Source organism: Notamacropus eugenii, chromosome 2 (assembly GCF_028372415.1).
Source record: "Notamacropus eugenii isolate mMacEug1 chromosome 2, mMacEug1.pri_v2, whole genome shotgun sequence".
NCBI classification, from domain to species: Eukaryota; Metazoa; Chordata; class Mammalia; order Diprotodontia; family Macropodidae; genus Notamacropus; species Notamacropus eugenii.
This window is the reverse complement of record NC_092873.1, coordinates 36,061,288-36,075,102: the sequence shown is the minus strand read 5'-3', so window position 1 is coordinate 36,075,102 and position 13,815 is coordinate 36,061,288. Positions and strand designations below refer to the sequence as shown.

Below are 13,815 nucleotides of genomic sequence, written 5' to 3'. Positions count from 1 at the left end.
AAAGGGAAGGAGGGACTCTTGGTTGGAAGGTGAGACAAGTGGAAGAGGTCAAGTCTGACCCATCTGTCTGCTTTCCATTGTCTCCCCCTTGTACCATCCCAAATCTGCTGCCTAAACCACTACAGGACCTCCATGTTCTCTATCTCATAAACAAGGATCTGCTGGAGCAGGTCAAAGTCCTCTTGGAAAACAGGACTTTCCAGAGCTTCCAAGCTCCTCCTTTTAGTTTATCATTGGCAAGGGAATGGTACACCTGCTGAGGGCTGGGAGGAGACTTCATTTGAGGGGCTGGGTAATAATGACAACTCTTTATAACTCAAACTAATTGGTTGAGGGTGGGAGACCCCGAACTCCAAATTTTATTTTCAAAACCAGCTTCAATCTTTTTGCCCAGACACATCTTCCCCATGGGCATATGTTACCAAGCAGTAGAAAGAGATAAAGAACACACAGGTTAAGTGAGATGTTCCTAAAACAAATGTACATACAAATTATTTGCAAAGATTGAGTAGCAAGGGTTCTCTCCACTCAGTTAAAACAAGTTTACCAGGCAATTTTGGATTCCTTTCACTTCTCCCTTCACATCCATCTCTCTTCTCCTAGTTTATCTCCCTCCAAACTCAATCTTGATCACAGCAGTGATTGGCTAGCTCCCACACTAGAATCCCTTAGCCCTCTGCTAGTCTAAACATCTCTCAATCCTGGGTAAACCTACCATCTCATTACAAGTTGGTGCTGATTTTACCAACTACGTGTTGTTACATAGCAGTTGGACCCTTAGTTACTCACATTTGGCCTTCTGATTTACTCTCCCAAGGCCCTAGCCTTGTCCCTAAATGCTCACAATAGATGACCTCAAACTACACCCCTTTAAAACTGCTCCTTCACACCTCTACACTTGGATGAATGTATGCTTACATCCTCTTCTCCACCCCCTACCCACACCACTCTTCCTATCCCTCTCCTCTCCTTTAGGACTTTGGGGAATCCCTCTTTCCCTCCTGACTCTTCCCTCTTTCCTTGCTCCCTTCCATTTGTCTACATTCAGTTGAGGAGAAATTCAAGTTTCTCAGTCCTAAAAATCCTCCCCTAATCCTTTTTCTCATCAAATCAGAGTTCTCCCTTTTTTCCAAATGTGAGCTCCAGGGCTCACGGTTATTACTGCCCTGTGAAACAGCAGCTCCTGATGGACAAGTCAACATCTCGCACTGAGCTTTGCACTAACAAACCAAATTCAACACCTCCAAGTTGAAGCTTGTTGTCTGCTTCCAGTCCATCTTTCCAGTCTTATTTCATACCACCCTCCAGCCACACTGGCACACTAGCTATTCCTCTGAATTCCATCTCCTGCCTCCATACCCTTTGCAGAATGCCCTCTGCCTGTACTATACTCCTCATTTCTGCCACAGAATCCTCAGCCTCTTGTGAGCTTCACCTCAGGTGCCATTTCCCATGGGAAGCCTTTTCTGATTTCTCCAGTGGCTGGTGCCTGTCTCTTCACATCATAAGCAAACTATATTTACTTATGTGTGTACGTTGTATTCGAGGAGAACGTGAGCTCCCTGGGGGTAAGAACTGTGTTGGTGTTCCAGCATGCCCCTGGCACATGTTACCAGGGCTGGGGAACTTGTGGCCTTGAGGCAAAAATTCTGATCTAACTGAATGGAATCATTCCCTTTTACCCAAAACCCCTTCCCTGTTTCTGTTCGTGGGACTACTTAATTCACCCTTTTTTCTTCTGTGTTCAATAACTTTGGTATTATTTGTTTTTCTCCCTCTCTGTCAACTCACACACATACAATGAGTGGCCAAGTTCTAACATTTCTAACTCAGACAAACTCTCATTCATGCCTGTTCTCTCATAGCCATCAGCTGGACGCTAGCTTTCCCACGGATCTTGACCCCCATCATAACACTGCCAGTGGAATCACTTCCTTACAAAAGAGTATGAGCACCTTTCAATGGTTTCCTATGGCCTACCAAATAAATTGCACTCCCCTTGGCCTGGAGTCCAAGGCTTTCCATAACCTAGTACCACCTTATCTTTTTACTCATCTATCCATCTGCAATGCTTTAATCTGACTGGACCAGTCACCGCCTAAGATAGGCTTTTCAGGTTGTTCTGCCCTCATATTTTCAATCACTTGATTCCCTATATCTGGAATAACACTCCTCTATTTTTGCCTTTTAAATTCTACCCATTCTTTAGGCCCGGCTCAAAAGTCAGCCCCACCATAACAGCTTCCTTGATTTTCTGGGGAAGTGATGATTCTTCCTTTCCCCCTCAGTACAAAGGTGGCATGGCTTCTCTGTCCTGAAACCATGTGGTATGTACATCAATCAGCACATACTATGTGCCAGGTACTTGTGTGTGAGGTGCTGGGGCTAGCCTATCCCTTTACTAGACAGTGACCATTGATTTCTCTATTTTTCCCAGTCTCCCACTCTCTCAGCCCTCTGCTGAACATGTGCTGAAAAGTAGACATTGACAAAATATTTACACAAGAAGTCACAGGAGTCAGTGTATCACTCTGCGTGCACTGAGGCAGGGCAGCACTACATACTGGGCCAGTGTGCATATTCCACTAACAGGTAATTACTTTAAATTCTGGAATCTTGTTATTGGCAGAACAGAAACTCCTGAGGGTAGAACCGCTTTTGTCTTCTATTATCACAGCCCAGCTGAATGCAAATTGCACTGCAAAATGCATGAATTGCAAACAGCAGCAGTTTAATAAATTTTGAAATGTAAAAATTTGAAAGAATACTCCAGTCCCAGTAATTGAGCTGAATAACGTTTCATCTATAATAACCAGGTAATGGTTATTATATGGTAGGTAACGCAAGGATTTGTGCTCCCTACATTTCAGAGAAGGACACTAAAGTCAAGAAAGATTACCATCTTGCCTGAGATCACTGAGCTAGCACCAGTCTTCATTCTCCATGACCAAGGTATTAAAACCCTCAAAGGTTAATAACTCCAACTGGACTTTCTAGTTGACATATAGCTAAAAGATTTAGCCACACAATATCAATTGATGAGGACCTAAAAAATGACCAATTTAGCCCAGTACCTAGCACAAAGACTTTAATAAATGCCTTACCTAATCTAAATTTAGATCAAAGTTCTTAAAGTAAAAATCTGATTACTATTACCAACAATAATCTAAAAAGCCATTTTCTTTTCCAAAATCCAACTAGTTTAAGTCCTAAAGATTGGAATCTCTTCCTCATTTAATATGGCACATAGACTCAGACACACTGCACATTTCACCAGACTCTAAAAGTGATCGACTCTCAAGTCTGTCAGGGTAGAGAACTTGGATTAGCTGACTGAAGCCTGGGACAAATAGAAGCTTCTCCCTCAAACAGGAACCTGTCTAGTTAGACTTCAATACACAGATTCCAAAAAGGGAACAATACTAGAGTTAATCTGACTCTTTGCATTCAGACTACTTAAACCAACGGTCATTAATTATTTCCATTACAGTCATTTTGGCTGGATGTATCGGTCAGATCAAATATTTGTTCCATCTAGAATCAAGATAGCCAGAGAACTGAGATGAGGACTCTTTAATAATATAACAACTATTTCAGAGAAGTATGGGAACAATGTTTTCCCACAAGAGTCAGTTAAACTGCATATTCTTCCTCCAGGGCTTTTAGTACCTGTATAACTACTAACTAACTCTCACAGAAATAATGACAAACTCCCAAGGTGGTGGCTCAGGATGTCTGGGGCAGCAGACAAGAGTTAAGGAGAGGGAGGAAGGGCAGGAATAGAAATGAAAAAAGCATTGGATATACAGTTAAAGAGTATGGGGTCCAAGTTTGGTGTCACTTATTATCTGGAGGAACCATAGAACCTTGGCAGGTAAGCCCCCCTATCTCCTTTCCCTCAAAAGACTGGGCTCTCCCTAGAAGTGCATGGGCCACTTGGGACTTGATCCCACTGATGGCCAAACTTCTTTAACCTGCTCCTTTTCTGACCTGGGCCAGTTCATCCTTCTTTAGGTCACCTAGTGGGCCCTTATTCCCGGGGAGTTCACTACATCAAGGCCAAATTTAGTGCTGCACAGCCCAATGCAGCTCAAGAGATCCAGCCTCCCCAGTAGCAGGGATTAGACATGGCCAGACTACCACTGGGCCAATGAGTTCTAAATGCCAACTCCAAGGGCATTTTCTCCTTTTTAATCCTGATCCTTCTTAACCTCAAAGCTGTATTTGATACTACTGTTCATCTTCTTTTCTCTAAAGGTTTTTGTGACTCAGCTCTGTCTAGGTTCTTCCCCTCTGTCCAACAATTGCTTCTTGTCTTTGCCAGATCATGCCCACTGTGAGTATCCCACAACAGTATATCCTGCATCTCCTTCTATTTTAACTCACTTTGTGCTTTCATTAGCTCCCATGAGTTCAATTATAATTTCTATACAGATGACTCCTGGCTCTATGTATTCAACCCCAGTTTCTCTGCTGAGCTAATCATCTTTCTCCAACTGGATCTTGGGTATCTTGGGCTGTCCCACAAGTATCTCAAATATAACAAAACCAAAACACAATCCATTATATTCCCCCCCTTTAAATTTCCCTATTACTGTTGAGGCTACCAACAACCTCCCAGTTACCCAGCTTCTCCCTCTCACCCACCCCAGCTAAGTAATCCATTGCCAAATCTTATTGTTTCTATTTTGCAAAATTTAATACATTTCTCAAATTTGTCTTTTTCTCTTCATCAACACAGCCACAAATTAATTACCTCTTTTCTGCACTATAGGAATAACCTTCTAACTAGTCTCCCTGCTTCAAATCTTTTCCTACTCCAATGCATCCTAGGGGCAGCTAAGCAGTGCAGTAGATAGACCACCAGTGCAGGAGTCAGGAGGACCTGAGGTCAAATCTCATCTCAGACACTTGACACTCACTAGCTGTGTGACCTTGGGCAAGTCACTTCACCCCAACTGCCTCATCCTGGGTCATCTCCAGTCATTCTGATGAATATCTGGTCACTGGATTCAGATGGCTCTGGAGAAGAAGTGAGGCTGGTGACCTGCACAGCCCTCCCTCACTCAGAACAAAGTCAAGTGCAAGTCATGTCTTCATTTCTCTGATGGCGTGGACCTCTTGGGCAAGCAAGGAGGAACACACTCCAGTGCATCCTAAGCTGCCAAGGTGATTTTCTTACATTGCAGATAGGAAAATCTGTCCCTTCCCTGGTCAACGAGCTCCAGCGACTCCATATCATCTCCCGGAATAAACATAAAATCTGACATTTAAAGCTCTTCACAAGCCGGCTCCTTCCTACCTGTTCAGCAAGGATTCAATAGTGCAGCGGGCCACCCTGACCTACTTCCAGTTCCTCAGACATACCGCTCAGTCTCCCCTCTCCTTCTCCCCTACGGTGGGGGTGGACCGTGGCCTGTCACAGACGTCCCCCAGGCCGGGAATGCTCAGTCTCCTGCCTTTTCCTCCGAGTTTCCGGGCTTCCTACCAGAGGCAGCTCAAATCCCACCTTACAAAAGAGGCCTTTCCCAAGCCGCAGCGGCTAGCTAGAACCTTCCCACTTCAGACGACCTCCACCCACTCTGGAGTACCTGCAGCATACCTGCTTCCTCCAATAGAAGGTACACGCCTCCTCTCGGCCTCCCCACCACTTAGCACGGCACTTGGCACCCAGTAAGTACTTAGTACACGCTAACACACCGAAGGATCCCTCGGGCCTCTCTCCGGCCAGCACCTAGCTGGTACAGTCTCTAGCACGGACCTCCCCAGTTGGACTGGGGGTTCCTTGAGGGCAGGGACTGGGTGTTGGCCTTTCTTTGCCCTTTCTCTGTAACTCGGGCGCTGGGCACGGGTTGGTACACAGTAAGCGCCACACTGATGCAGGCGATGCTGACAGGCACGCACACACGAGACCCCGGAGGTCTGAGCTTGGCCTCCGGGGCCATTTAAAGGTCCCTCCCCCGCCCGGCGGCGTGGGTAACTCGAGCCGAGCCAGGGGCTGCGACCTCCGGCAGACACAGCGGAGGGACACGGGAATGCCCCCGAAAGGCCGACACCCTCCACGAGGTCCCCCCGCACCCGCAGGCGGAACCAGGCCCAGGCACCGCCCGCCACCCCGGGAGGCGTCTCCCCAGCTTCTGGGAGCCGGGGGACCCCAAGGACTCAACAAGTGGCGGGCGGGGGCCGCCCAGCCGAGAAGGCGTGTGCGGGGGGGCGCCCCAGCGGCGAGTCCCGCGCCCCTCAGGGTCCCCCGCCCCGCCCCGCCGCACCCCGGACCACCCACGCAGTCCCCCCACGCCGAGCCCCGACCCCGGCCTTACCGAGCCCGCCGCAGCGCCGAGCCTCCGAGGAAAATGGAGTCGCCGCTTGGCAGAGTCACGGAAAGCGAGTCCGGGGGCCCCCACACCGACGTGCCCCCTCCCCGACGCCCGCGGCCGCCGCGGCGTCTGAGGTCACTTCCGGTGCGCTGTCACTGAGAGCAGGCGGCCCTCTCCCCCGCCACTCGGAGGGACGGGCTGTTCTCTGGGGCTGGAGCAGGCGAAGGGAAACTAGGACCGCGGCAGGAAAGCGGCCGCCGGCGGCCTCCGCGTGGGGGCGTGCGTGAGCAGGAGGCAGGCGAGTCCGGCCGTTTCCTCCGGGCGCTCTAGCGAGACGGGGCATAGAGAGCGGAGGCCTGGCCCCGCCCACTGCTTCCGGTTCCGGGGTGGGGCCGTGTTTCCGTCAGGGCGATGGGGCGGCGGGGCCCGGCGGGGCAGCTGCTGCTGTTTGCGGGGTTGCTGGGCCTGGCTGGAGCTTCCGACCTGCCCTTCGTCACCTGCGGCTCTGTCGTGAAGCTCCTCAACACGCGCCACAACGTCCGGCTGCACTCTCATGACGTACACTACGGGTCCGGTGAGCCCACGGGGCGGGGCCGGGAAGAGGAAAGAATGGAAAAAGTCCCCTCCCGGGGGCGGAACTTGGCCTGGGGGATCCCCGGGGACTGGGCCTAGGTGCATTCGAGGCGGAAGGGGAGGGGGGAACCATTGGGAGGCGGGGCCTGGGGCGGAAAAACACGTGGGTGGGAGGAGGAGCCCTGAACTTCGAGGAATCTGGAAGGGACGGAGCAACGCGTGGGGGCGGGGCTTGGAGGAGTCGCGGGGAGGAGGGGACGGGAAGGCTTCCGGACTCTGGCCCAGCTGGGTGGACAGGAAGAGGAGGAAGGGAATGGGGGGAAGAAGGAGAGCCAGGCCCCGGCCGTGGCGAACGAGTGTCCTCACTAGGCTGGTGGGGGAGGCGCAGCGTACCCCTCCAATCTGCATGTCCCTCCTTCCGTTGAGACTAGTTGAAAGATTTCTTGCATCTGTCTTCTCTCACGCAGCCATCCCCTTTGTTCAGGTGACTGTTGCTGGAAGCTTCTGTCCCGTTTTCTCCCCTCTCTCACCCATCCTCTACACACAGCTATCTAAATAATCTTTTTCTTTTTCAATATTTTTTCCAGGTGCGTGTAATTACAATTTTTGACATTCTTTTAAAAACAATTTTTGAGCACTTAATTCCATCCTGTCTTTAAGAAGGCAAGCAATTTGGTATAAATTATATATATCAAAATAATCTGAAAAAACTGGCATGAATATGATGATCTTCAGCTCAAAAAATTTCAGGGATTCTAATTTTTTTTTAAGGTAAAATGACAAATTCCTTGTTTTAGCATTATTTTTCTTTGTGTCCCCAGCACTTAGGAGAGTACCTGACATATGGTAAATGCTTAACACGTTTATTGCTTGATTTACAATCTGGCTCTAGCCAGTCTTTCCAGACTGATTTCAAATGACAAGCCAATTAACTTTCCTGGGCTTCAGTTTCCTTGTTTGTAAAATCAACGGGTTTGCATTAGAGGGCGTCTAATTCACTCTGTTTGTGATCATAAGAATTGAATTTCTGTGGAGGACACCACTGGGCTTCCTTGGTCACCCAGGTTTACCATCTCAGAGTCAACCCTTCACAGCCAGTCATTTGCTGACAGGGATTCTACCTCCACCAGCTCTCACCCCTGCCCTCTTCTCTCCACTCACTGCTAACACTCTAGTTCCAGACCTCAGTTTCATCTCTCCTAGACTTTAGATGAAGCCTTCTTGGCCCCCTTGCTTCCTGTCTCTTCCTTCAGCAGGCTCCCGGATTAGCATATCTGAAACACAGGCTGACTTTAGTCACTCCCCTACTCCTAAATCTTCAATGGCTCCCTATTGACTCTATGCTGAAATGCAAACACCTCAGCCTGGTCTTTAAAAACCTTCATAATCTGACTCTCACCTATCTTTACAGTTGGGTTTTTTTTTGTCACTTCTGTTTAGATACTCTAAATCAGTGAGGTCAGATTCGCATAGAAATAAATCCTTCCCTGAAGGCACATTGACTTAGAAACATGTAGTGTTTTTTTATGATTTTTTTGTTCACGTTTCCCAATTATACTTCACTGTGGTTCTGGCCGCACATTTTCTTCAGAGTTTGGGTTAATCACCAAGTTCCCTTCTAGCTCTCAATCAGTGAGGCTAGAACATCTTCATTTTTTCCAGGTAGTGGGCAGCAGTCAGTTACAGGTGTATCAGATGTGGATGACAGCAACAGTTACTGGCGGATCAGAGGAAAAACCTCTACAGTGTGTGAGAGAGGAACCCCAGTGAGATGTGGCCAAGCCATCAGGCTGACTCATGTCAATACTGGGCGAAATCTTCACAGTCACCACTTCGCCTCACCCTTGTCTGGCAATCAGGTGAGCATGGGGCTGGAGGAGCCTCACGCAGTGAAATTGTTTGGTTTTTGGATTGTTAGACCTGTTTGATCAGGAGGCATTTGTTCTCCTTTTTGCACATTAGGAGAAATGTATCTATATATGAAAGAAAACCGGTTCTGGACAAGAGGGAGGCTTGTTTAACTCATCAAGGAATTGGAATAATGGCATAGAAAGGAGAGCGAGAATCAGAGGTCTTCTCAGTAAAAGGATTGGGAGGTTCACCTTCATCTGAAGAATTAGAAAAACAAGGTGTCTTGCTAGTGAAACACTTAAGCTTTTTAAGACTATGGACTATTCAGAGTCCGCAGACTATTTTATATATTTATATAGTCCATAGAACTATATTTAGTTCTGGTGAATATTAATGAAAGGAAGTAAAAGAAGGGATCTAGCTCTTAACAGCTTCACCAGCCAGTGAGAGAAGTAAGGGAAAAACACAGGGAAAGGCAAACAGTGTAAGAATTAAGTAGCAGTGTAATAGAGCAGTAAATGAGATGCCACAAGGGGTGAAGTGATTAACAACTAAATGAGATCAGATTGGAGCCTTCATTTGGTTGTGTTGATGTCATCACCAATTTACCAAACAAATTATTTGAGTTTCACCTGCCACCATTCAAGTGTAAGCTTTTAGTCACTTCTTGCCACAACTATCACGTTAGTTTGAATAATCCAATAAATTCTAGGGGCTTCCCACTGTCTCCAGGATCAAATACAAAATGCTCTGTTTCAAGCCCTTCCTAACTTAGCCTGCTTCAAACTTTGCAGTCTTTTTGCTACTTACTCCCCAACATGGACTCTGCCTCCTGGCTGTTCCCAGGAATAAGACCCTCCTCCATCTCTTGGCTCCATGAATTTTCTCTGACTGTTCTCCATGCTTGGAATGCCCTCTCTCCTCATCTGCTGCTGGCTTCCCAGGCATTTGTCAAGTTCCAACTAAAACCCCACCTTCTATAGGAAGACTTTCCCAATCCTTCTTAATTTTAGTGCCTTCCTTCCCTTAATTATTTCTGATATATCTTATAGATAGCTTATATTTATACATAGTTCTTTGTTGTCTCCCCAATTAGATTATAAGCTCCTTGAGAGCAGGGGCTTTTTGCATCCCCAGGGCCTGTCTAGCAGATAGTAGGCACTTAAAATGGTTTCTAACTAGTTTTACTACTAGTTTCTCCCTTCTCCTGTCCATTCTTCATGCCAGAGTAGTCCTTCTAATGCACAAGCCTAATCATTTCACTTACCCAAACCTTCATTGTCTCCCCACTGTTTACTGAATTATATACACACTCTTGGACCTGGTCTTCAGGGCCCTCACATTTTGGCTTGGCCCTATTATTCTGACCTTATTTCACAGTATATTCTTACCTGGTCTATGCTCTAACCAAATATACTACTCACTGTTTCCTTCTCTCATCCTATCCTTTCCTTGTATCTGCCCAACCTGTCACCTGTTCCTGATAGGATCCCCTCCTTCCCCCACTTCCAGTATTAAAATCCTTTTCTTCTTTCAAGCTCCCTTCCTTCCTCACTGACAGACCAGAAATGGTCTCTTCTTCTGTGAATCTCTTCCACTTCTCCATTTGACCTCTCTTACATTTAACCCCCCACTAAATTATATTCTAGCTATTTAACCATTTCTGTATATTTTACTGTCTCTCTTTTCCAGCCAAGTTATAAACTCTTTAAGAACAAAGATAAAGTGCTTTTTCATCTTTGTAAACAGTAGATTCTAAGCAAATGTTTGTTGACTTGTATTAACTTATTTGTATTATTTTGAGGGCCATTATTTGGTATTTTTTTGAGGGATGACAGGGAAAGTGATTTGTTTTATGATTGTTTTCCCCCTTTCAGCCCAAACTTTTAAGTTCTCCCTGTGGAAATGCTCCCCATTTTCTACTTCATCCCCTTATCTCCTCATGTCACTCTTATCCACTTCTCAGATCTGTTTTGGGGCTCATGCTAATTTTCTACTCTCTGTCATTTCCAGGAAGTGAGTGCATTTGGGGAAGAGGGGGAAGGGGACTATCTGGATGACTGGACAGTCCTCTGCAGTGGGTCACACTGGGTGAGGGACGATGAAGTTCGCTTCAGACACGCTTCTACTGATGTGCTGCTGTCTGTCACGGGAGAGCAGTATGGCCGGCCCATCAGTGGCCAGAGAGAGGTGCATGGCATGGCCCAGCAGAGCCAGAACAACTATTGGAGAGCCATGGAAGGCATCTTTATGAAGCCCAATGAGCTGCTTCGGACTGAAGCCCATCACGCTGAGCTGTGAGAGCCCCTCAGCTCTTTTCTCCGTTTTGCCCCAGCGAACAACAGTGTTGAGTTACACCCACTGATTTCCTCACTGGAGCAATCTCAGCCTCATCATCCAAAGTGGGAAATTTCCAAGGTTCCTTAAGAGCATCAGCTCCCTCCCTGCCAACATCTATCCTTATCCTGGACTTGGCTTCACCTCCTAAATATGGGAGTTATTGCCAGTGGTGGGACTGATCTTTTCATCCATTTAGAACAAATAAAAGTGGAAGAAATAATAAAAGAAACATCTCTCAGAGATGGGAGATTCCCCTCATTTGGATGCTTTGTCATAATAATCCGTTATTATGGATTTCAGTCTCCAATATATGCTTTTTCTCAGGAGAAATAAAAATTTGATTCTCAGTCTTTAAGTGGTCGTTTAATTAGGAGTCACACTTCAGATAGGGTTGTTTACTGCTGTAAGGCTTTTGAAATTACTAGGGATTCTCAGCTATTGACCTTGTAAGGTCTTCTTTTTCCTTAACTTCAAACTCATGCCCATTGGCTAGAAGTCCAAATCCTTATGGATGATAACCTCCAATTGGTTTGCCTTAATGGTGTTTTGTATAAAAAATTGAGACCTAGTTTCTGGGTAATTAATCATTGCTCGTGGATAATTAATAAAAGAGATCAGTGGTACTATAGAATGCCAAAGACCCCTCATGGAACCCACTCAATATGTCCTTGCAAGAGTTGGTGTTCCCTGAGGGTGTCAATCAACTGGAATTGATTAACAATTAATGAGAAGAATGAATACTATAGTGAGAGGTGAATTCATCCTAAGGAGGAGCTGGGGGACATGACTCTGCTCACTCTTGCTCCCAGACCACTCCCAGCCTCAGGCAATCTAGACAAAGGATCTACCCCCCACCCAAGCCTAAGTAGAACACCACTGGCCCAAATTCACCTTAAGACTAAATTCTTCTTAAGGGTCTCTAGGTGGGTGGGGCAACAATTCCAAGATTTCATCTAACTGCCCTTCAGAGAACTACGTTTTGACCTACCCTCCAAATGAGGAAGGGAAAAAATCCTGGCCCTTCCCAATACTAATAATTAGTTATTTAATAATAATTTCAATAGTTAGTGAATTGCTGCAGCCTGGACCCACAATTGTTGATAAGTTCAGTAGTCATACGTTTATCTACTTCCCTGACCAAACTGGGCAAATGCCAAGTATTTGAAGGTGATCATATGACTTCGGTTTGGGAACAAATAGTCATTTCTTGTCTTCAGCCTCCCTCATAATCCCAAAGCAAGTGGCTTCTGGGATGTTGGACTTCTTCATTCCACTGCATTCCAGAAGTGTGATGGGGGTGGAAGGGAGGTGGCTGCCATCTGTTGGGATTCCAAGGGATACAGTTAGACACTTTATTTTAGGATGGCTTTTTTCCACTCACTCATTTTGCAGCCTTTCCATTTTACTTGGAGAATGTGAACTCTGTGCCCGATCTCCCCGTCTGAGATGTTAAGATTTGGTCCCTTTCCCAGTGACACAATCCAGTAAGATATCATAGTGAGAACTTCACTAGAACAACTTTAGAAGTTCTGATTTACAGAAAATCTTCCCATTTCTCCAGTTTAACTGTCCAGATCTTCTGGGAAGAAAAGTCTTGAGAGAGAAGGGTCAAATGTAACAGGATATTATAGAGAAGAGACAGCAACCAAAGGAATGATTGGAGAAAAGGAAGCAAGAGTGGACTGGAAAAGCAAAGGCAGAGCTAACTAAACAAGTGACCAGCTGGCTAGAAGAGGAAGGGGGAGGAAGAATAGATTGCAAGTGAGGAGGCAAAGTGCCAGAAAAGTGGGGAGGGATCAGAGGGACAGCTGAGCTGCCTCTGCCTGTTTTACCAGGAATCAGTAACTGGACACAAAACTTGTTAGAGGGCTGATAATAGAACAGGAGAATGTACTATCAGGGGAAACTATCAGAGGGAAATGCTTTTGGATAAGACAGTGGATATTTATAGAAAAGAGGCTAGCCCACAAAACAGTGTCCCCATCATGCTCCTCTTTGAGCTCTTGGTACTCGCTGCAGTCAGGCACTTGAATATATTTACCCAGGAATTAAACTCGGCTTATTTCATCTATGTCTATTATGATTTCTCAGTGATTCCTGAAGGGCATGAACCAGAGCCCCTACTTCGTACCCTCCACACTATGTAATGCCATGCTGTGCACAAGGATGCTTAACATCTTGTGAGTGAACAGAATTTGAAGAATTCACTTAGTTCCATCAACAACAGCTGGCCAGAATAAGATACTCCCCAGAGTAAATGAATTAAATGCAGAGTTTGCTATCTCTATTTTGATACTTTGAATGACTCAAAGCTTCATCGGTGTTTCTCTTTCAAAGTGAAGACCACAACCCCCTCCAGGCTTTCTCATCCTTTATGTCCAAATTCTCCACAGCTGATTAACAGATCCATCCAGCAAGCTACAAACATTCCTAGGCAAGTAGGTTCTCCACGACTGATGAACAGATCCATCCAGCATGCTACAAACACTCCTAGGTAACTAGGTTCTTCATAGCTGATGAACAGATCCATCCAGCATACTACAAACATTCCTAGGCAAGTAGGTTCTCCATGACTGATGAACAGATCCATCCAGCATGCTACAAACACTCCTAGGTAACTAGGTTCTTCATAGCTGATGAACAGATCCATCCAGCGTGCTACAAACACTCCTAGGTAACTAGGTTCTTCATAGCTGATGAACAGATCCATCCAGCGTGCTACAAACACTCCTAG

General features: G+C 46.2%; 2 protein-coding genes across 5 annotated transcripts in view; one reads left to right on the top strand and one right to left on the bottom strand.

The window, feature by feature from the left end:
• The window catches only part of SUPT6H (SPT6 homolog, histone chaperone and transcription elongation factor), a 32,309-nt gene extending 25,867 nt beyond the window's left edge, over positions 1–6,442 (bottom strand). For all 4 annotated transcript variants that reach the window (XM_072639779.1, XM_072639781.1, XM_072639780.1 and 1 more), the window contains exon 1: positions 6,321–6,442. The gene's annotated coding sequence lies outside the window, so the exon portion shown is untranslated. The remainder of the gene's footprint in view (positions 1–6,320) is intronic.
• Positions 6,443–6,636: 194 nt separating this feature from the next.
• Positions 6,637–11,431, top strand: SDF2 (stromal cell derived factor 2). The gene is made up of 3 exons (XM_072639804.1): positions 6,637–6,891; positions 8,553–8,749; positions 10,755–11,431. The coding sequence occupies exons 1-3, from the start codon at positions 6,729–6,731 to the stop codon at positions 11,040–11,042; spliced, it is 648 nt and encodes a 215-aa protein (XP_072495905.1). The 5' UTR covers positions 6,637–6,728; the 3' UTR covers positions 11,043–11,431.
• Positions 11,432–13,815: the final 2,384 nt, after the last annotated feature.

Excerpts from the sequence above, each read along its gene's own strand:
- SDF2 (XM_072639804.1), top strand. The coding sequence starts at position 6,729 with ATGGGGCGGCGGGGCCCGGCGGGGCAGCTGCTGCTGTTTGCGGGGTTG. Across the intron at positions 6,892-8,552 it reads TGACGTACACTACGGGTCCG|GTAGTGGGCAGCAGTCAGTT; the intron begins GTGAGCCCACGG and ends CATTTTTTCCAG. Across the intron at positions 8,750-10,754 it reads CACCCTTGTCTGGCAATCAG|GAAGTGAGTGCATTTGGGGA; the intron begins GTGAGCATGGGG and ends TGTCATTTCCAG.